Source organism: Patella vulgata, chromosome 2 (genome assembly GCF_932274485.2).
Source record: "Patella vulgata chromosome 2, xgPatVulg1.2, whole genome shotgun sequence".
NCBI classification, from domain to species: domain Eukaryota; kingdom Metazoa; phylum Mollusca; class Gastropoda; family Patellidae; genus Patella; species Patella vulgata.
This window is the reverse complement of record NC_065880.2, coordinates 58,922,620-58,944,238: the sequence shown is the minus strand read 5'-3', so window position 1 is coordinate 58,944,238 and position 21,619 is coordinate 58,922,620. Positions and strand designations below refer to the sequence as shown.

The 21,619-nt window shown below is 36.7% G+C and overlaps 2 protein-coding genes across 6 annotated transcripts in view; both read left to right on the top strand.

The window, feature by feature from the left end:
• LOC126811175 (iron-sulfur clusters transporter ABCB7, mitochondrial) overlaps window positions 1–12,195 on the top strand; it is a 267,797-nt gene extending 255,602 nt beyond the window's left edge. For 4 of the 5 annotated variants that reach the window (XM_050536721.2, XM_050536720.2, XM_050536723.2 and 1 more), the window contains 2 exons: window positions 10,845–10,948; window positions 11,567–12,195. In XM_050536721.2, the coding sequence (XP_050392678.1) occupies window positions 10,845–10,948; window positions 11,567–11,824 (362 nt within the window). In that variant the 3' untranslated portion in view covers window positions 11,825–12,195. Of the gene's footprint in view, window positions 1–10,844; window positions 10,949–11,566 lie in introns of those variants that run through there. The other variant, XM_050536724.2, reaches the window with a different exon arrangement.
• Window positions 12,196–19,037: 6,842 nt separating this feature from the next.
• Window positions 19,038–19,910, top strand: LOC126812615 (uncharacterized; the record flags this gene model as incomplete). Its single annotated transcript, XM_050539080.2, is given in 3 exon segments — window positions 19,038–19,083; window positions 19,086–19,422; window positions 19,424–19,910. Coding segments are annotated over 3 exon segments (504 nt in total), but the record flags the coding sequence as incomplete, so codon positions are not given.
• Between the last annotated feature and the right edge of the window lie 1,709 nt (window positions 19,911–21,619).

The following is a 21,619-nucleotide window of genomic DNA, read 5'->3' as shown; positions in this document are numbered from 1 at the left end:
AGCAGAGCTAAGCAATTTCATTGGTCAATGCTTTGGGACAAGATAATCTTGATTCTATCTGATAGAGATTGGTGAAACTTAGTGTATAATTTGATTGCTCGATACTTTTTAAAAAAATAAATGTGCGATAAATTAATATGTGTCATCTATTTATTTTGGGATTTCAGCGGGGGACATCAGCTATACTATATTATACTATATTATAGTCCAGATAGGGTACATTTTGGTTCTTTTATTAACAACTGCAGATGTTATCTGTCCTCAATGTCAGATGCCACTAAAGACATCGGTCCCGCTAATGGAGAACATTATTAATTAAACAAATGGTTGGATTGGTCTGTTATCGGCTTTCTGTGTAACAATATCAAGATCAATATCAATGTAGTTGAAATTAAAAACAAAACAGTGTCAAATACTGGGATTAAAAATTAGAATTTTGAGGAAATAACACACTTGTGTGTGTGTAGGATTACTATAAATTGAGGATATATTGATTCATGTATTACCAATCGTGGACGTAGATGTTGTCTCCCCTTTGACAACATGTCGAACCAGTTTCGTTCTCTGACGACTGGGCAATATTATAATACATACATATTAAAGCATGATTATAATATCAGACACACTTCATTTACAATTCTCATTGTAAAGTGTGGACACACAACTGTTTGAATGATAGAAAATGAAGGCAGACGTGTGTGCGTAGGCTTAATATAAATCGAGGACATATCGATTCATGTATTACCATTCGTGGGCGTGATCTGTCTACCTGAAAAAGTCACATGTTGTCTCCCCTTTGACCACACGTGGAACCAATTTCGTTATCTGAAGACTAGTCAGTGGTCAATATTATAATTTACAGAAATACATATCATAATTGAAGGTGGGTCAAATTAAAAATACCACTAAACACACTGGCACTAACCCCTCCCCCTCCCCAACCCCTAATTGAGCACATTATTTAATAAATTGCTGGTTGGTCTGTTATCAGGTTTATTTATGCCACCAACCACAGGGCGGATCTAGGAATTTTGAAAAGGGGGGCGCGCAAAATGAGGGCACTGACCGCGGAGACCGGGCACGCCGCTGAGAGGAGGGAAATCCCCCCGTTCCCCCAAGAAAATTATCCGTCATTTCCTTGCATCTGTAGTCATTCCAAGAGCTATTTGGCTGATATTTTCGTCTAAGTAAACGTTCAGAAATCGTTGAAAAAGAGCCAGTTGAACATGCGACTCGAAAATTGTCAAGGCTAGCGTGGTTATGATGGGAAAGAAGACGAATCTATTCCCTAGCCACTTCACTATTTAAGCCTTTTATCTTGTACTGTGTACTGTCCATACAAGAAACAATACTACACCAAGTTGCACTCATGCGGGTCGGTGATGGGCATGAGTTTATGCGCCGCCGCTTCCACAAGATGCTATCATTGATGTCTGTCTATAGTCACTGTATAGGATTAGGGCACCATCAGCTAAACAACAAGAATAACACGAGTATATAACTGACTGATGTGACGAGTGATAACAGATACACGGCTGAATTTCTGCTAACTAATAATTCCTTCCAAGACCAAAAGTTGCTATATGGGACTGTAAGAGGATACCTGACAATTCAATAAAGTAATTGAATGTCATTAGATAAGAGAACACGAGAAAAATAGAAATAGTCCGTACATTCCCTTGTTTAGATTCATTCTATAACTTATAAAAACATGGTAATTCTCGGACTTTAAGGTCATGGGACGAAGAAGCCTATTGATTTTCAGCGATTTCCGATAATTACTGCCAGAGTTATGGCCCTTGATCACTTTGAAAAATCTTATGGACTCTCTAGAGGCCAAAGTTAATATCCGATTGACTTTAAATATATACACAGTGTTTAAGGTCATGAGACAAGAAGTCTATTCATTTTCAGCAATTATCGATAATTACTGCCAGAGTTATGGCCCTTGATCACTTCAAAAAATCTTGTAAATGTTCTAAGAGGCCAAAGTTATGGCCCTTGATCACTTTGAAAAATTTTGTGACGCTCTAGGGGCTAAAGTTATCATCCGATTGACTTCAGATTGATACACAGAGTTTGAGGTCTTGAGATGAACAAGTATATTGATGTTCAATGAATTTTTAGGACTTGAACAGCTAAATCCATGATGTTAAAAGTTTTGTATACTAAACGTTAGCATGGGGCAGAACTTTATAAAAACCAAACAAATTCTAATGATTTTCGGATAATTACTTAATGAGTTGTTACTCTTAAACATGCATTATGCAAGAGCAAAATCTGCTTATTCCAAGTCTTTCTTTAGGCCTGAAATGTTATCTTAATTATCAATTAGACGTTAATTAACTTATCCAGACCATAATAAACTCTCGATGTCAAGGCTAGCCTTCGATGTTGGCTGGATTAGATTCCTATATGCCGCTAACGGCCATTGATAATTAGATAAAAAAAAGTGGATAATCGAGACTATGCTGTTTACATTAATGATTTTAGTAATGAAATTTTCAGCAAATTAGCTTTACACTATCTAGTTTTTAACTATTATAGCGAGAACTGCCATCTCTTTATCTTATCTCCCATAATGTATCTTTAATCAGATTTTAATGTATTATAAATGTTTCATTACCGAAAAAAGTAGAAATATGCAACAACTCTTGTTGACTGCCCGGACTATTTAGCTGCTGTGGGCGTATGTTTCGTTGCCTGGCAACCTATCTTTAGAACCTTGTGAACCCTCAAACGCCGAAAAATTATAATGTCATCTGTATGAAATTGTCTATTAAATGCCCCTAATTACCTACAAAAGAATAAATATGCGACAACCCTTGTCGACCGCTCAGACGATTTAGCTGCTGTGGGCGTATGTTTTGTTGCCTGGCAACCTATTTTTATTGAAAGAGTGATTACTTTCGATCATTTTCAACATGTCTTCATGATACAAGAATGGCTGCGCATTCACTTTCAGTGCAAATGACCTCATTTGAACTTTGACCCCTAATATCTCAAAAACGCCCCAACAGCGGACTGATTGCCACTTGGCATCGTATTCTATGCAAAATTTTATTCTAGATGGGTCTGGTTTTGTGCTCATTTGATGGACTCCCCTGCGCACTGAGCCTCTGGTATATTAGTGTATAGTTGATAATCAGTTTGATTGTTCGATACTGTTGAAAAAGATAAACGTGCAATTAATTAATATGTGTCATCTATATATTTTGGGATTTCGGCTTAGAGGATATCGGCCTCCCTGTTGGGTTGTCCTGACTTTAGACCTCAAATAAAGTGTTAAGCCAAAAAGAGAGAAAATTACAGAGTTGAGTCTCAAGACAACACTGGTGTTACCTGAAACAAATTCAAACAAGGCTTTGGCTTATACTACAAATATGGTATCTTCGATACTATTGAAAAAGATAAACGTGCAATTAATTAATATGTGTCATCTATATCTTTAGTTATTTCGGCTTAGAGGATATCGGCCTCCCTGTTGGCTTGTCCTGACTTTAGACCTCAAATAAAGTGTTAAGCCAAAAAAAAGAGAAAATTACAGAGTTGAGTCTCAAGACAACACTAGTGTTACTTGAAAAAAATTCAAACAAGGCTTTGGCTTATACTACAAATATGGTATCGTTTAATATGTTTTTTTTTAGCGTTGGTTACTATTCATACCGTTTAATTTCAAAACCCCGTTCGATAATTGATAAAAATCGTTACAGAATAACAAAAATGGTTTAATTAGTACTATGGTTTAGATTAATGTCAACGGCTTTAGTTTCTCCGAGATGCGTTTAAAAATGGACTACCCGTGCACTTATCTATATGGCGTTCATTTATTGGACGAGTCGTTGTATTTCCCGAGATGCGTTTAAAAATGAACTTCCCGTTCAATTATCTAGGGCGTTCATTTATTAGACGAGCCGTTGAATTTCCCGAGATACGTTACATCGTGTTTTGTCATGCTTCCCGCAAGGAATTCGCGAGAAGCTAGGGTCGAAATAATATTGTCTATAATTAATTGAAGGAGTTGTAATACAGTAATGCTGCCGCGAAAACGTGTACATGTATAATGTACAGGCCGGTTTGAATAACAACAAAATGAGTTAGGTAATCTCGGGAAAACATTTACCAGCATTCTGTATCGGTTAGGATTTTTTTCTAACGCACTGTACATTCATATAACTTCGGCCAAAATGTATGCAACAATGAACAACTTACAATTTTTTAAAACGTATCATTACATCTTCGTCTATAACTTAGATGTAATCCATCAATTATTGGCTGCTATAAAATCTAAACTTTCAATTATATACGTCATACGATGAGCTTTTACACATTACTTGCAGCTTCAGTTAATCTATATCAATCAGTGCCGTAAATCACTACACGGGGCGCTTAACGGTAAGTCACGTGGTCAGAAACGCGCCAAAAGATTGGAACTATATTCTTACTCTGTGTTACTCGGCGACAAATCTCCGCTGTGACAATAAACATCTACTTTAAATGTCACCCAATTTAATTCGGTGGAAGCTTATATTGAATAAAGCCATTTCACACACACATACGTTTACATTACATGCGCATGTCATATATTTATACAATGTCCACGAGTAGCCTACACTTTCTGGTTCGTTCGTTTCTGGGGTTTTACGTCCACTTCCACCTAAGGTGATATCGTAGACAAGAATGTTTCCTAAGAAACTTACTGGAGGAAGCCGTATGGATTAAGCTTTGGTCCAGTTTAATTTGAGACATAGTGTCTTAGCAGGGAATGCCCAAGTTAAAAATCTCATCGAAAGGAGCGGAGAAAGTTTTGGGGTAGAAAAGGGGTGGCGAGCGGGCGCAGTCTGGTCCGCTTGGCCATAAATGTTTCGATCGTTGTTTTGGGTGGGTAGGGGTAGGTAGGACTGTCAGCCGGGCCCAAGGGCCCCGCCGCCTGTCCGACCTAGGTTCAGGGGTGCAGCGATGCTTCCGGGCCAGAACCAAGACAAAAAAAACGGCCCCCCCACAGGATACCCGACATCCCTTCACTTAGGGACGTCCGACTAGCAGTAGCCCTCGGGATGATCACTTATGGATCCCGTCCGTTGGGTCTTGGGGTGGGCCCCCAAATTTTCACAGAGTAGAACACTCTTTTCGTCTCTGCGGGGTCACATCATCATATCAATGATACCTATCTCACACACGAATTCGTAGATTAACTCATAGATTTCGTGTTTGCTTACTTTTGGAAAAAGTAAGTTCGGAACACTGAGAGCCGTGTTAAGGGAACTCAGTTTATCCGTGAGAGGTTTCCTTTCAGCTGAGAGGCGAGCACAGTCTACTAGAATATGGGTAGGAGACACGTCTGAGCCACAGCTGCACCTTATAGGCTTAAATGTGCGATATCTGAGTGTTTCTTTCACCTTCAGCTTTGTTATTAACCGGCAGATTTTCCTGGCCATTTCACACACACATACGTTTACATTACATGCGCATGTCATATATTTATACAATGTCCACGAGTAGCCTACACTTTCTGGTTCGTTCGTTTCTGGGGTTTTACGTCCACTTCCACCTAAGGTGATATCGTAGACAAGGATGTTTCCTAAGAAACTTACTGGAGGAAGCCGTATGGATTAAGCTTTGGTCCAGTTTAATTTGAGACATAGTGTCTTAGCAGGAAATGCCCAAGTTAAAAATCTCATCGAAAGGAGCGGAGAAAGTTTTGGGGTAGAAAAGGGGTGGCGAGCAGGCGCAGTCTGGTCCGCTTGGCCATAAATGTTTCGATCGTTGTTTTGGGTGGGTAGGGGTAGGTAGGACTGTCAGCCGGGCCCAAGGGCCCCGCCGCCTGTCCGACCTAGGTTCAGGGGTGCAGCGATGCTTCCGGGCCAGAACCAAGACAAAAAAAACCGCCCCCCCCCACAGGATACCCGACATCCCTTCACTTAGGGACGTCCGACTAGCAGTAGCCCTCGGGATGATCACTTATGGATCCCGTCCGTTGGGTCTTGGGGTGGGCCCCCAAATCTTCACAGAGTAGAACACTCTTTTCGTCTCTGCGGGGTCACATCATCATATCAATGATACCTATCTCACACACGAATTCGTAGATTAACTCATAGATTTCGTGTTTGCTTACTTTTGGAAAAAGTAAGTTCGGAACACTGAGAGCCGTGTTAAGGGAACTCAGTTTATCCGTGAGAGGTTTCCTTTCAGCTGAGAGGCGAGCACAGTCTACTAGAATATGGGTAGGAGACACGTCTGAGCCACAGCTGCACCTTATAGGCTTAAATGTGCGATATCTGAGTGTTTTTTTCACCTTCAGCTTTGTTATTAACCGGCAGATTTTCCTGCTGGGATGATTTACTGATAACTTAGCCTTTAAGGACTCATCGGATCTGAATCTAAAGGTGTCGAGTTCCACGAGGGAGTTTTCCCATTCAGAGCTGACGCGTAACTCGACCATGCTTTTAAATTCGTTGATGCTATAAGGGAGCTCGACGCTAGGTTTCTCCAATTGTGACCCCTTTAGGGCGAGCCTGTCCGCCTCTTCGTTCCCCTTAAGGTAGATATGCGACGTGACCCATGTCAATACTATATGGTTGCCCTTTGCCAGAGATTTTCGTACGCTAGGTAGATCTGGGTCAGCAGTTCGGGACGGGCGTCCGACCTCTGATTTCTTATGGATTCCAGACTACGCAGTGAGTCGCTGAGGACAACATAGTTTGAATTTCTTTGGCTGGATATCCACACTACGGCTTCTTTGATCGCATACCTTTCCGATGTGTACACAGAGCACATATTTGGTAGTCTATTTGCTACCTGTAACTCTTTCCCCGGGATATAAATCCCGAAGCCCGTCGTACCGTTCTCGGGGTTGTGCGATCCGTCCGTGTAAATGTGAGTCCATTTTGACCAATTATTCTCAATATGAGCTAAAGAGAGATGCTTGGCCGCCAATGGGTTATTCCCTTTGTCTACCCTCAGGACGAGGGTGGTATCTACCGGGAGTACTGGGAGGGTCCAGGGGGCCCTGATCGTATCCTCTATACCATTAATGGTGAGCTTATCGAGACCGTAGTCCCTAACCATTTCGCCGACTGCCTGGCCGTATGACTTCTTGGTGGGGTCCCCGACTCTTTTGAACCTCGAGATTTCGTTAAAGGCTGGACACCTTTCACCCAATCGGTTTAGTTTGGCCCAATGCCCCAGGGTCAGTTTCCTTCTTCGAAGTGACAGAGGGAGTTCGCCGACATCCTGTAGTAACGACTCGCGCTTGGCACCTAAGCCACAGCCTGTGGCAATACAAATGGCTTTGTATTGTATCGTGTCCAACTTGCTTAGTGTAACGGGTCTTGCATTTAAGAAAGCCATGCAGCCGTAATCTAATACAGGACGTATTAGAGAACGATAGATCATCATGAGGGCAACTCGGCTTGCTCCCCATTCACGTCCCGTTATTTTCCTCATAAGGTTCAGGATGCGCTGAGTACGTGTTACCACATATTTGATGTGCGGTCTCCATGTCACTTTCCTATCAAAGATTACACCAAGGAACTTGGTTTCGTCTTTGAATTCTATGTACTGACCATTGAGCTGCAGGGACATCCGGGAAACCTCGGGATCCCTGCATACTAGCATACCTACAGTTTTCGGTGACGAGATCTGAAATCCCCAATCATTTGCCCAAGAGGTGAATCCGTCCAAGGCTCCTTGCATGCGTTTCTGAACCTGCGAATATAGACTACCCTTGGTCCACAGGGTGCTATCGTCCGCAAACGTAGCAAGCGAAATATCTTTTCCGAGATATTCTTTGATATCATTCACCATAATATTGAACAATGTTGGGCTTATAACGGAACCCTGGGGAGTTCCGTTATCCAGTCCGGTCTCTTTACTGAGGTATTTGCCGATTGTAACCCTGATTTGTCTGTCTGAGACAAAACTCTTGATCCAGTTGTACATGTTACCATGCACGCCTACCAAGGACAGTTTGTGTAATGATTCCATTCTTTTGTACGAATGCATGACCACTCGGACCAACTAATAGACCACTCGGACGAAACAAAAAGACTACTCGGACCATACAAAAAGAATTACTCGGACCAATAATAAAGTGTTGTTTAAATAAGTTAATAATTGCGTTTGTATTAATATGACTACTCGAATCAATAATAAAGTGTTGTTTTAATTGTTGTTTTAATAAATTGATAATTGTGTTTGTTTTAATATGCATACGTTTTCTTTGAAATAAGAAAGTGTTATGTACTTACCCGTGGCATTGTTTCATCATGAAGCACATCAAAGAAAATCAGTTAAAACAAAGATTAATTTGTATGTATCTGTACTCACACGTGTTACTAGCTGCAATATTTGTAGCCGTTATAATTCTTAAACACGGCTACAATTGATACACTAATCGAGGCTTTTGGTAAGTAAAATAAGGTTCAATTGCGAAATCATAAGAGTTTGCATGGAAATAAGTAATTATGTTACAAATATTAAAGAGTTGAACACTGAAATCTTAATCTTATCTTACCAAACAGTTATTCTGTATTTTCAAGCAAAACGCAAGACATTAGTACTGGACTACTCGAACCAGTGTTGTTTTAATTGTTGTTTTAATAAATTGATAATTGTGTTTGTTTTAATATGCATATGTTTTCTTTGAAATAATAAAGTGTTATGTACTTACCCGTGGTATTGTTTCATCATAAAGCACATCAAAGAAAAACAATTAAATTGATGTAATAAAGATATATATTTGCTAATATGTACTTACCGGCAGCGGATATTCTTAAGTTATGTATATACTCACCTATAAATTGTTCGCCACTTTGTATTGTGATTTAATCATTAATAACATATTGTCTGTATTATATTTTTAAAATGAATAAGTCAAGCCTTATAGTGTAATTTAATTGGTCCTTGTGGTCCTTTGGGTTGGTCCGAATAGCAAAGATAAATATGGGTCCGATATTATGCAATATCGATGCAGGTTTGTTTTTTTTCTCTCTTTTTTTTTCTAACAATATGTATTCAATATTTACATATTATAAAGGTACAATATTCGATTATGGGATCTGAAAACAAGCCGTACAGATGTATAAATGCATTGTTTATAATTATAATCACGATTTACATACAATTATAATTACAAAAGCAAATGCAGGTTCAATCAAGAAACTTGCGTGTTCACCGTGAGCTTCTGATATCTAGATTTTAAAGCATATAGATTGCAGTTACACAGGGTACATGTATATGCAGTAGGAAATCGGGAAGTTGGACGTACAAAAGAATGGGATCATTCAGAGAGTGTAGTCAAAATAAGAAAATTATAACGGAGTGAAGGCGAGAATTACATGTAACACACTCGTGGATATTGTATAAATATATGACATGCGCATGTAATGTAAACGTATATGTGTGTATCAAATGGCTTTATTCAATATCTGCTTCCACCGAAATGAATTGGGCGACATTTAAAGTAGATGTGTATTGTCACAGCGGAGATTTTGTCGCCGAGTAACACAGAGTAAGAATATAGTTCCAATCTTTCGGCGCGTTTCTGACCCATGACTTACCGTTAAGTGCCCCGTGTAGTGATTTACGGCACTGTGCTCTATGAATGATTGATTTAGATTAACTGAAGCTGCAAGTAATGTGTAAAAGCTCATCGTATGACCTATATAATTTAAAGTTTGGATTTTATAGCAGCCAATAATTGATGGATTACATCTAAGTTATAGACGAAGATGTAATGATATGTTTAAAAAAATTGTAAGTTGTTCATTGTTGCATACATTTTGGCCGACGTTATATGAATGTACAGTGCGTTAGAAAAAATCCTAACCGATACAGAATGCCGGTAAATGTTTTCCCGAGATTACCTAACTCATTTTGTTGTTATTCAAACCGGCCTGTACATTATAAATGTACACGTTTTCGCGACAGCCTTACTGTATTACAACTCCTTCAATTAATTATAGACAATATTATTTCGACCCTAGCTTCTCGCAAATTCCTTGCGGGAAGCATGGCAAAACACGATGTAACGTATCTCGGGAAATTCAACGGCTCGTCTAATAAATGAGCGCCCTAGATAATTGAACGGGAAGTCCATTTTTAAACGCATCTCGGGGAAATTCAACGGCTCGTCCAATAATGAACGCCATAGATAAGTGCACGGGTAGTCAATTTTTAAACGCATCTCGGAGAAACTAAAGCCGTTGACATTAATCTAAACCATAGTACTAATTAAACCATTAAACGGGGTTTTGAAATTAAACGGTATGAATAGTAACCAACGCTAAAAAACCCATATTAAACGATACCATATTTGTAGTGGCTTCGATAATTTCTTGACTTATTTTTAAAGAATTGACCCCAAGAAACTGCAGAATTTGTGTATTTTTATATAAATTTTGAATGGCTTTTATAAAAATTAGATAACATATTATATCTTACTTTTGACCTCGATAAAGAGTGGAGGTACTGTCCTATTGGGGCCCCGTGTTAAAAAAATGAGTAATTAAAAGCAAAGAGAATGTTGCAAATTTGGTTGAGGTCAGAATAATGAGAGCTCAATAATTAAGTAAAAAATAAAATTTCAACTGCTTGTCTCACATGGTCGCTGCCATGTTTAATAATGTGATTTACATGAAAGATGACTGGTGAATAGGTCGGAGAATTCGCCTAGTGTGTCCACTCAATTCGGCTGCAATTTGGCCCCGATTGATTTTGACAGAAATTCCCCTGGTGTTTTTCCCGCTTAAAGAAAACTCAAAATCTTAGTCATACCTATTCTCTGGTTTTGAACTTATAGCATCATGAACTTTCTTCAGAGATATGTTGATTATGCTTTACAGGTGGAGAGAAACAAAGAGTAGCTATCGCTAGAACTATATTAAAAGATCCCAGTGTTATTATATATGATGAAGCGACATCCTCGTTAGATACTATAACTGAACAGGTAACTTTATTATTATTGTTGCCTTAGGGGGATTGGATCGCCGAATGGTTATCATGTGCACGTTGTATCATAAGGTCTGTCATTAAGTCAACTGGCGTGGTTTAGATTCCCTGGTTTTACATGACAAGAAGTAGGGTCGCCCGTCTAACCTTGTGAGTTTTCTTCAGGTCCTCCGGTTTCCTCCCACTGCTAAAGACTCTTACGCACAAGCGAATTATTGAAATAAAAAATTGAACCAATACCATATGTTAGTCCCGATAATGAACTAGTTTATGTCTTCTGGGCGTTAAACCCCATTTCTCTCTCTCTATTGTTGCCTTGGATTTTCAAGATTTTCCTATTTTTAAACTGAGTGGTGATACCACAGGGAGTCGATAAAACATCAATTTTCCGACCAGTAACACTATCTTAACCCAGTGTTATGCTAATTTGTGGTTTAGAGTATGGGACAGAGGCACATTGTGTGATGACACTTTCTGGTGCACCTGCAGCTTTTAATTTAAATTGGGCACTCGCATATATAGATAATATATTGTAGTGCATGGACTTTGTTTTACACTTAGGTTTTTCTTTGATTTTCTTATAAACATTTTAATGTTTCTTTCTTTTTTCCTTCAGAATATCCTCCTCGCTTTACAAAGAGTGACCCAAGGTCGCACAACTGTGGTAATAGCCCATAGACTTTCTACTGTGGTAGATGCTGATGAAATATTAGTATTACAACATGGTCGTGTAGCTGAACGTGGAACACATTATAGTCTACTATCCAATCCTAATAGTATATATACAGACTTGTGGCAGAAACAAAATATAGTTTTAGAAGAGAATAATAATGAATTAATTGGTAATGAAGATAATACAAAGTCAGTGTATTAATATGTAATTAATATTAGATTCATAAAATCAGAATAAAATAAAGTGCACTTAAGATGGACGAGGAAAATTCTGGTACATGTAGCCGTAAAGTGGATATAGTAACCATTGGCTATACGTACATGAAATTTCGATTTTTCACCTTATGTTGTCTTTAAGGAAATTGTTCCTCTGAAATCAAACAAAGTATAGATTTGACTACATGTGATCCTGATTTGTTACTTATAAGGATGTATAATTAAACTCTGTTAAATTCAAATTAATTGTTGGAGAAGTAACTTTACACTTCAGTCTTATTCCTAAAGAGTCTTATTCAAGTAAGGAATATGTCTGATACATGGACATTAATAAAGGAATAAAAGATAATAAATTTACATATATACTGTAATTATTTTGTCCTAATTTGTTATGGTAGATAGTTTTGTTAGCTCTATTTACATTGATTGTAGATATGTCTTCCTGTAAAAAAATTTAATTTTTAAATTAAAATACATACTTTAAAAGCAAAAAGGTTATTAATGATCTTTTCAAAATATCAGTTTACAATTTCAGTGTCCACAGATTTTACATAGGCTTGGTTAAAGATACATTATGGGAGATTAGATAGAGAACTTGCAGTTCTCACTATAATACTAATAGTAATAGTTAAAAACTAGATAATGTAAAGGAAATTTGCTGAAAATTTCAGTCAAAGTGATCCACTTGAATTTTGGGCCTAGCTAGCCTCGGTCATTAATAAAGTCGGTACGATAAAAAACAGTCTTGATTATCCATTTCTTGATTGTCCATTTCTTGATTTAATCTTGAATGAGTGTTGAGCAGCAGATTAGATCCTAATCCAGTAAATATCACAGGCTAGCGATGACATCGAGAGTTGATAATGGTCTGGACAAGTTAATTAATGTCTAATTAATAATTTAGATAACATTTCAGGCATAAAGAAAGACCTGCATAAGGTATGGTTAAACAAAACCAAAATGAAATAAAGATCAATGCTATAGTGAACGTAACTCATAGAATCCGGTTAATGCATGCATAAGAAATTGTCAGTTATTGATTTCTGCACATTTTAGGGGATGGATTGTTAGATAATACCATCTCAAACCCTAATATTCACAACACAGATTGATTTCCATGAGATCAGAATAAGAGAGAAAATGAGAATAAGAACCAGTGCATCAACTAGTTTTGCCAATGGCAACAAATCTTGCTCCAGGGTCATTCTATGCCAACTGGACCAATGGTGGGAACATGACCTCCTCCAAAAAAATTATAAAAAATAAATGTTATAGTATATGGCCTTAAACTAAGAAATCCAAACTTTTACCTCACTAGGTTGGAAACTCGCTATGATATGGCCATTTGAAATTAGGGTACTAAAACCATGGCTCAAAATGTTCACCTGTCTACTTGTCGCCGAGTGCGCGTCGAATAACCCAATAACACCCAATAACTGCCCAATAACTCCAAAATAACAACCAATAACTACAAAATGTTGACTTTGGATACACAAAATAACAATTTAGTTGAATTTAAGAAGCATCGCTGCTTTGTGTCCAAATCGGAGTTTCACGCTCACTCGCCTGAAGGGAGATAACTCGTATATGTGATTTTTGTTGACAAGAAATTAATAACACCCAATAACTGCTCAATAACACCCAATAACTGCCCAATAACACCAAATTGTTGACTTTGGAAGTACAAAATAACAATTTAGTTGAATTTAAAAGCCTCGCAACGTTGAGCCCAAATCAGAGTTTTACGCTCACTCGTCTGAAGGGAGATAACTCGTGTATGTGATTTTTGTTTACAAGAAATTAATGTATGCTTTCGTTGCAATTCGTTTTAATTACCGGTATACATGATAGGAAAAATCCCCGATTTGAGTATCCTTGCGGATCATGTTTGAAAGAAACTCGCGATATTCAAAGCTTATATCGTGAAGTATGTCAACGTTGGTGCCATTCAGATTGTGAGAAAGTAGATACTACCCAGTTGAATTTTTTTCAATGTTCAAGTGAAGACTACATATGTAGGTCTTGCAGATCCAACTATGCTGGTTTTGATATTCAAATCGGAGTTTCATGCTCAATCGCCTGAAGGGAGATAACTTGTGTATGTGATTCCCCGGTTATACCTGACAAGAAGTAGTGTCGTCTGTCCAGAATCGTGGGTTCTCTCTGGGTCATCACACTGGTAAAGTCCCCCCCCCCCCACACACACACAAGAGAATTATTGAAATGACATAGTGGACGTTAAACCTCATCCCTCTATCTACATAACTAATACTCACAACAAAGTATTTTGTGTACGTTTTAATCCTTATATATCGTTAAATCAAAAATCGCTTTAACTAGTGCATTATTATTATTATATATAAGATGGCCATCAATCTATAAATAACTATTTCAACCCCTCCATGGGTATCGTCAGGCGGTGGGGTGGCAATAACAGAAAGTTATTACAGATATTCCCGCTATAGTTATTTTTATATCGCGAAACGAATCAAAACCCCATAATGCTTGGCCCCATGATGCTCCATTGGGATGGCGAAGCACCAACCTATCACTATTTCTTTTCACAGCTTCGTTCCCAGTTAGGTAGTGATAAAATAATATTTGGTACCGACGAAGAAAAATCTATGACTAAATCTTTGTATGAAGTATTCCAAAATTCTAATTTCTTACTTTGTACAAAACACATTAAGGAAAATTTATATCGACATTTAGAGAAATCGGGAACACCACAAAAAGAACGCTCAATTATAAGAAATATAATTTTTGGTAAGAAAGGAATTGTATATTCGAAAAATGACATGGATTTTGAAATGAAAAAAGATGATTTGTCTGTTTATTTTGAAAAATAGCCTAGATTTGAACAATATTGGGACAGATATTTAAAACATAAATTGTTATTATATGTTATTAAGCCCCTCCAAAATAAACTGATATCAGACTTATGGACTAATAACAACGCAGAATCAATTAATAATAGATTGAAACAAGAAACCGATTGGCATATTCAGAATTTACCTGACCTTGTTACAAAATTGGCTAGAGTGTCAACATTTCAAATTCTCAACATACGTCAGGCTTTACACGGGACAGGCAATTGGCAACTTGTAGACCACAAATCTGAGATCTGTCCTGAAACATGGGCTTGTATGGAAGCGGACAAGAAAACTCGCATTTTGAATAAATATTTAATGAAGAAGAAAAATGTATATAATGTAAATATTGTTAATTCAGAAAATGTTGATTTCGGGTGCGTAAAGCCCAAAGAAACGTCTGGCAAGAAACCAGGGCAACGTAAACGATGGCACGCAGAAAAAACTCATTGAATGGCTATGTTAGTTTTAATAAAATATTTCATATGAAACAGGTTTAAATGTTTTAATAAAATATTGTTTTGTAAAGGAATTAAAATTAAACGCCAAGTATCTCGTTACCTCGTCAGGTAGCGCCTTTGTGCGTAGAATATTTGGCAGTTAATTAGAATTTCTTTACAGACTAATTATTTTATTATCTTTATAATATTTTCATATGAAACATTTTTAAATATGTATGTTTTTTTTTTTTTTATAAAACATTGGTTTGTAAAGGAATTAAAATTAACAGCCAAGTATCTCGTTATCTTGTCAGGTAGCGCCTATGTGCGTAGAATGTTTTGCAGTTAATTAGAATTTCTTTACAGACTAATCGTTATGTCGTCGGGTAGCGCATTTTTGCGCTAAATTATTGGAAGTTAATTTGAATTTCATGAAAAACTATAGCGGGGACATCTGTAATAACGTTTTGTTATTGCAACCGCCTGACGATATCCATGGAGGGGTTGAAATAGTTATTCCATATTTGACGCCCATGTATAATTAAAACGAATTGCAACGAAAGCATACATTAATTTCTTGTAAACAAAAATCACATACACGAGCTATCTCCCTTCGGGCGAGTGAGCGTAAAACTCTGATTTGGGCTCAACGTTGCGAGGCTTTTAAATTCAACTAAATTGTTATTTTGTATTTCCAAAGTCAACAATTTGGTGTTATTAAGCAGTTATTGGGCAGTTATTGGGTGTTATTAATTTCTTGTCAACAAAAATCACATATACGAGTTTTCTCCCTTCAGGCGAGTGAGCGTGAAACTCCGCTTTGGACACAAAGCAGCGATGCTTCTTAAATTCAACTAAGTTGTTATTTTGCGTATCCAAAGTCAACATTTTATTTTGTAGTTATTGGTTGTTATTTTGGAGTTATTGGGCAGTTATTGGGTAATTCGACGCGCCGGTCGCCGACAGGCGATTTTTTCGTCTGACAGGTAGCAAATAAAACTACCTGTCGTGTCGCTTGCGACAGGTGGACTAAATTTTACTTGATGTTCAGTAAATTGACCACAATACTCACGTCCACGTCACGTACATTTAATTATTAGTTTCTAAATGATTTTACTTGATTTTCAGTAAATTGACCACAATACTCACGTCCACGTCACGTACATTGAATTATTCGTTTCTAAATGCAAGACTTAAGCACGGAAATACCGCGAAAAGCCGCCATTTGCACTGTTTACAAACTACATTTCGCTCTGTCGTAGGCTACAGTTACTCACACAGTTTGGAAGTAGACAATTTTATATCAATGAATTTCACACCATCTACGCTTGTTTTGATCTGCTTGACACTAGTTTATAGCATTATGGAGTATTATATCTAAATAAATTAAAACGCACCCCCAAGTCACCTGAAATAATTCTACCGTAACGACACCACAGTAAATATAGTACTAGTAGTGGTTGGAATGGAAATGCATACGGTTCGTTGCTTGGTGTATTTAATCATTTAAAAAGTTTTAAACAATTTCCATAAATAAAGGCTATGAATAAGTTATAAGACAATTTGACAAAATCAAAAAATCAGGTCGGAAAAATATTTCATATATAAATATAATTTGTAGCGTAAAAATAGTCCGGATATGTGAGAAGGGAATTCCAGGTGGCGTTAGCTGTCCTTCGCACGCGGTACATGTAAATGTTAGGCGTAATCTTCACCCCTCGCGCAGATTACCCCCGCGCATGCGCGAATCTCCGTCTAATTTCCATTGAGTAATACATGTACGCGCGCACGAAGTGGACTTTGTCCGGGCTATTCAATGGATTACTGCGATGATAATCCACCAGGTTACGCAGGTAGTAATAGTAGATGATCCGCCTAATCTTACTAGGTATTCGCCATGGATCACTGCGTTAGTATTAGTCATTTTAATGAATTTTGTGACCGTCAGTTTACTGGTACAAAGAAAAGTATGACCGCATAGCCATAGTTGACTACTAGTACTACTAAAAAATACTATGCTAATGACTTTCTAAATCAATGGTTTGTGCAGTGGGTGAAAGATAAGAAAGAAGGGGGTTGAACGCAGTTCCCGCCGATAGGTCTACACATGACATATTTTGTGAACCAGGATAGAGATAAAGGTAAGATTAACAAGTTACGAATCTATTTTATCTTTACACTGATCGTTTCTGACGTGAATGAAGAAGGTAAATGCCTGGAATCCATTGATAGTTGATATTCTACTTCTAGTATTTTCATTCATTCACTCAATCTAAACTTTAGTGATATGGCATCAATTTCTGAATCTCAGTTTTATTTTACCTAGTAGTAGTACAACTTTTAAGTGGGCTTTTGCAATTTGCGATTTTTCCGTAGACAATTTCTGTCAGTATATGTGGGCTATCTTAAAAATTGTCTTGCAACTTGCAGATTTTTATTCATTTTGATACAATAATAAGACCCAAATTTGTGTCATCTAACTAGTCTAGGCTATAGTATTAGTACCGTAATCAATTTGTTCTTGCACTAATAATAATAGTAATATTAGTTATAAAGTTTATAAGGAATAGACAAAAATTGTATTTTAATCTCATACTCTAGTAGGCCTACTATTCGTTAGTAGTAGGCCTATTTATATGAGTCTTTTTAACCTTGCAAAATAATTGTATTTTCTAGAATGGGAGGAAAGTGTGTTAGAATGGAAGATAGCAGGATAAAAAAAATCTCCCTTCTTTGCCATCCATCATAAACAAGTTTACCACAACAGTGAAATAAACCAAGGGTGGCAAAAATGTAACCAGACCCTGTTTCACAGATTATTTTAATATCAAGACCTGGGAATGTAAACAGAAAAAGAAAGTCTGTGATGGCAAATTTTTACGACAACAAGTAAGTGTTCAGATATAATGTGCAACCACCACATAGGAAAATGTTCTTAGGGAGTGATGTAATTATTGTGATCGTCCAGTTAAAAATATGATCATCTAAAACGAAAAAAGATAAGTTATTACTATCTCTACATAAATTCTTAAGAGTCCCAGATATCGTTTATATTGCCAGTCCCAGATGTCGTTTATATTGAGTCCCTATATGTCGTTTATGTTGAGTCTCAAATGACGTGATACCTCCAAAAGGTATGGTGAAATACAAGGAGTGCCATGCAATTTTTTTAAATACCGGTATGCTTGTTTTGTAGTTCAATACTTTCTTTTTCAGAAATATTCAAGTATCAGATGCCAAAATACTACAGTCTAATACTTGGTGAGCAGCACAGCAGACTCCATAACAACATCCTTTGGTCCTCAACTTATTGGATCCCCACTTGCTTATCATGTATGTAATAATGTATCTATATTGATTTGGGCTTGTATATGTTTTTCAGCAAAACCACAGATTCATAACCGTAATAAAAACAATATCATTAGTTATCGCTCTGTATTTTCAGTAACGAGGACATAATGCAGTATTTTATATTCCATTTTTATTTCTCAATAAGGAATCACATAAAATTTGTTAAAACGCAACAGATATAAGTCAGCCATAATCAGTTTTAAATTGTTCTGGCATATTTTCAATGATAATATTTCTGTGTGGCCATATAACAAGAGAGTCAAGTCTATAAAACATATAATTGATCCAAATGGTAAATAAACTGCTACAATCCTGAAAAATATAAACAGTAAATAGATTATATAATATGTATTTCAGGCACCCCTTACACAAGTGACAACACAACCAAGAGCAGAGAACTCTGATAAATGTGGTGAAATAGTTTTTCAAAAAACAGTTGATGTACATTTAGATTTAAATCAGATAGAAAAGATGACAGTTGAGTGGAAATAAATAGATGTAAAGCCATAAAAATAGAGATTCCACAAGAAATATTAACATTTAGATGAACGAAAGAAAGTGTTGTGTTACGGCCTCAAATTTTGGAGCGTTATGAAAAGAAAGAAATAGACGATTCATTTTTAGAAAACACATTTGACAATTCATTTTTATTCTGTTCCCACTTCTTATGGGCAAGCAAACGAAACCATTGCAAAACAAATGTATATCAAACAGCCCGGGAATCATATTCATGACATTGGACTTGTCATAAATCCAGCTTTTCCATTTTTAGGTGCTACACCAGATGCAAGTGTTTGTGATAAAGGCGAGACTGAGCTCATTGAAATTAAATGTCCTTTTTCAGCTCGAGATATGACACTTACAGAAGCATGCAATACACTGAAAGATTTCTTTTCAGTGCAAAATGATGATGAATATAAATTGTAGAAACCATATTCACTGGTTTCAGATTCAGGGACAATTTCTCATAACTGGGGCTCAATTTTACGACTTTTTCACTTTTACAAGACCGGATTTCTGCATAGAGAGAATGTCTATAAAATAAGGTTAGCTAACCTTTGACAGCACCAACTATATTCTCTATCTGTACCATTTCATTAAAGCATTTTCTTCACAGTTTTCATACTCAATCAGATTTGACTTGATAGAATATCTGTAAAGAAATTTGTACATACATGATTATATTTTAGAATTTTTATATCAGAGATTGGTAGAGACTAATTTTGTAATTACAGCAGTAAAATATTTTAATTGTTTGCTGCTAAAGCCGGTCGTCTAATTTTAATAAATATGATAATTAGACTAGCCATTAATTAAAAAAATGCAACATTAACACAATTTTCTCAATTTTAATTTCATGCTATTACCATAACTTGAGTTACAGATGCATAAAGAATGTATGTACTTTATACCTGGATCTAAATAAATGAAATATATCTAAAATGATATAGAATAGTTTGTAGTGTCAGACAGAGAGAAATGGAGTTTAACATCCAGTTGACACAAACTGGATAGGTCATTTTTGGACTGGCAAATTGTCCAATTTTATTTCAATAATTCCCTTCAGCATAGGAGGCCCTGGAGAAAACACACAAAGTTGGACACAGGAGCCTTGCCACATACAAGTATTGGTTCGAATAGTTTGAAACCACCTCACTTGACTGAAAGACAGCCCTTATGATCTAATATGCATGTGTTAACCATTCGACAACCCAAAACCCCTGTATAGGACAGAAGGCACATCTACAAGACAGTGATTCCAGGCCTCTGTATGACTAACACTGTGAGCACATGTGACAGGAAAAAAACATTGTAAAGCTGATAAAGCCATTGTTACCTTTAAACCTTTGATTCAACTACTGCAGATTTCTTAAAAAAATTACTTGAACTGGGTTTGGGTGGTGGTCTTGGTTGAGCAATATGATCATAATGCAGTGCAGCGATAAGATGTGGCTGACCATTTACAAAGTGCTGAAAAATGAAAAAAATAATAATATTATAAATATTATTATTATGATACATAATATAATATAAGTAAGTTTACATGACCATTTCATTCTCCTAGATAATTACTATCAAGTTTTTAGTTGGCAACTAGATTTGCTTTGTATGCCTTCTGCCTTCTCTGTTTTTTGTTAACAATAACTTCTTAATTTTATTCAAACTTGAAGTTAAGGCCCATGTCTGAACTATTTAACCTGCAGATCTGTCCTATAGGCCTATATCATACTATGTGAGGTACAGTCAAATAAGATCAACTATGTTAATTATATTATGAAAAAGATTGTTTCCACTGGCTGTCAAAATGTTTGAGAGGAAATAGGCCTACTGACATTTTAATGTCACATGGTAAAAACAGCCACATTTATTAGCCTATAAGACAAGGCCTACCGGTACATAATTTTGTTTGAAAAAAAAGAAAAAAACAGTGTAGGCAAAAAAGTCTATAAAAATAAAAATAAAAATAATAACCTTAGTATGTGGGCCTTATTTCTCCGCTCGAAAGGTCCGCATCGACAACCTATCTCTGGAATCGATTCAGTTAGGTAGGGCCGGCTCTCATAGTATCGCGTCTTCTTCCAAACTTTGGGGAAGTATATAAAGGTTATCCCTCCTGTCTCTTCGGGTATCTACTGTCTGTATTACACGTACTCCAAGCACATCTCTTTACCATTATGACAGGTTGGTGGTGTCTGCTGGAAATACCTTAACCTTTATTTACGTGTCTGACCATAGATATCATTTGTGATTGGTTGATTTATTAGGCGTTTTTGTGAACCGATTAGATTAAAGACCGATTAGCTATTATACGCATTTGTGAACCAAGTTGATTATGCTAATCGTTACATTTGTGAGACGATTTAACTCAACTGATTAGGCAAATCGACCTAATCGTTCCAGGAGGTGTTTAGGCGATTAGATTTGACGTTTTCAAAATGGCGGAATGTTCGACATCGTAAGTAATTTTTAATGCTTATTGTTGTTTTTCTCCATAAAAAAATGTTTTTTTAAAACGCATTTGATGTGTTTAAAGTAGCTAAGTCTCTAACTCAATATCATCCAAAATCTTCAACATTGAAAACACGATTTATTTGTCAAATTATATCAACATTCATGTTG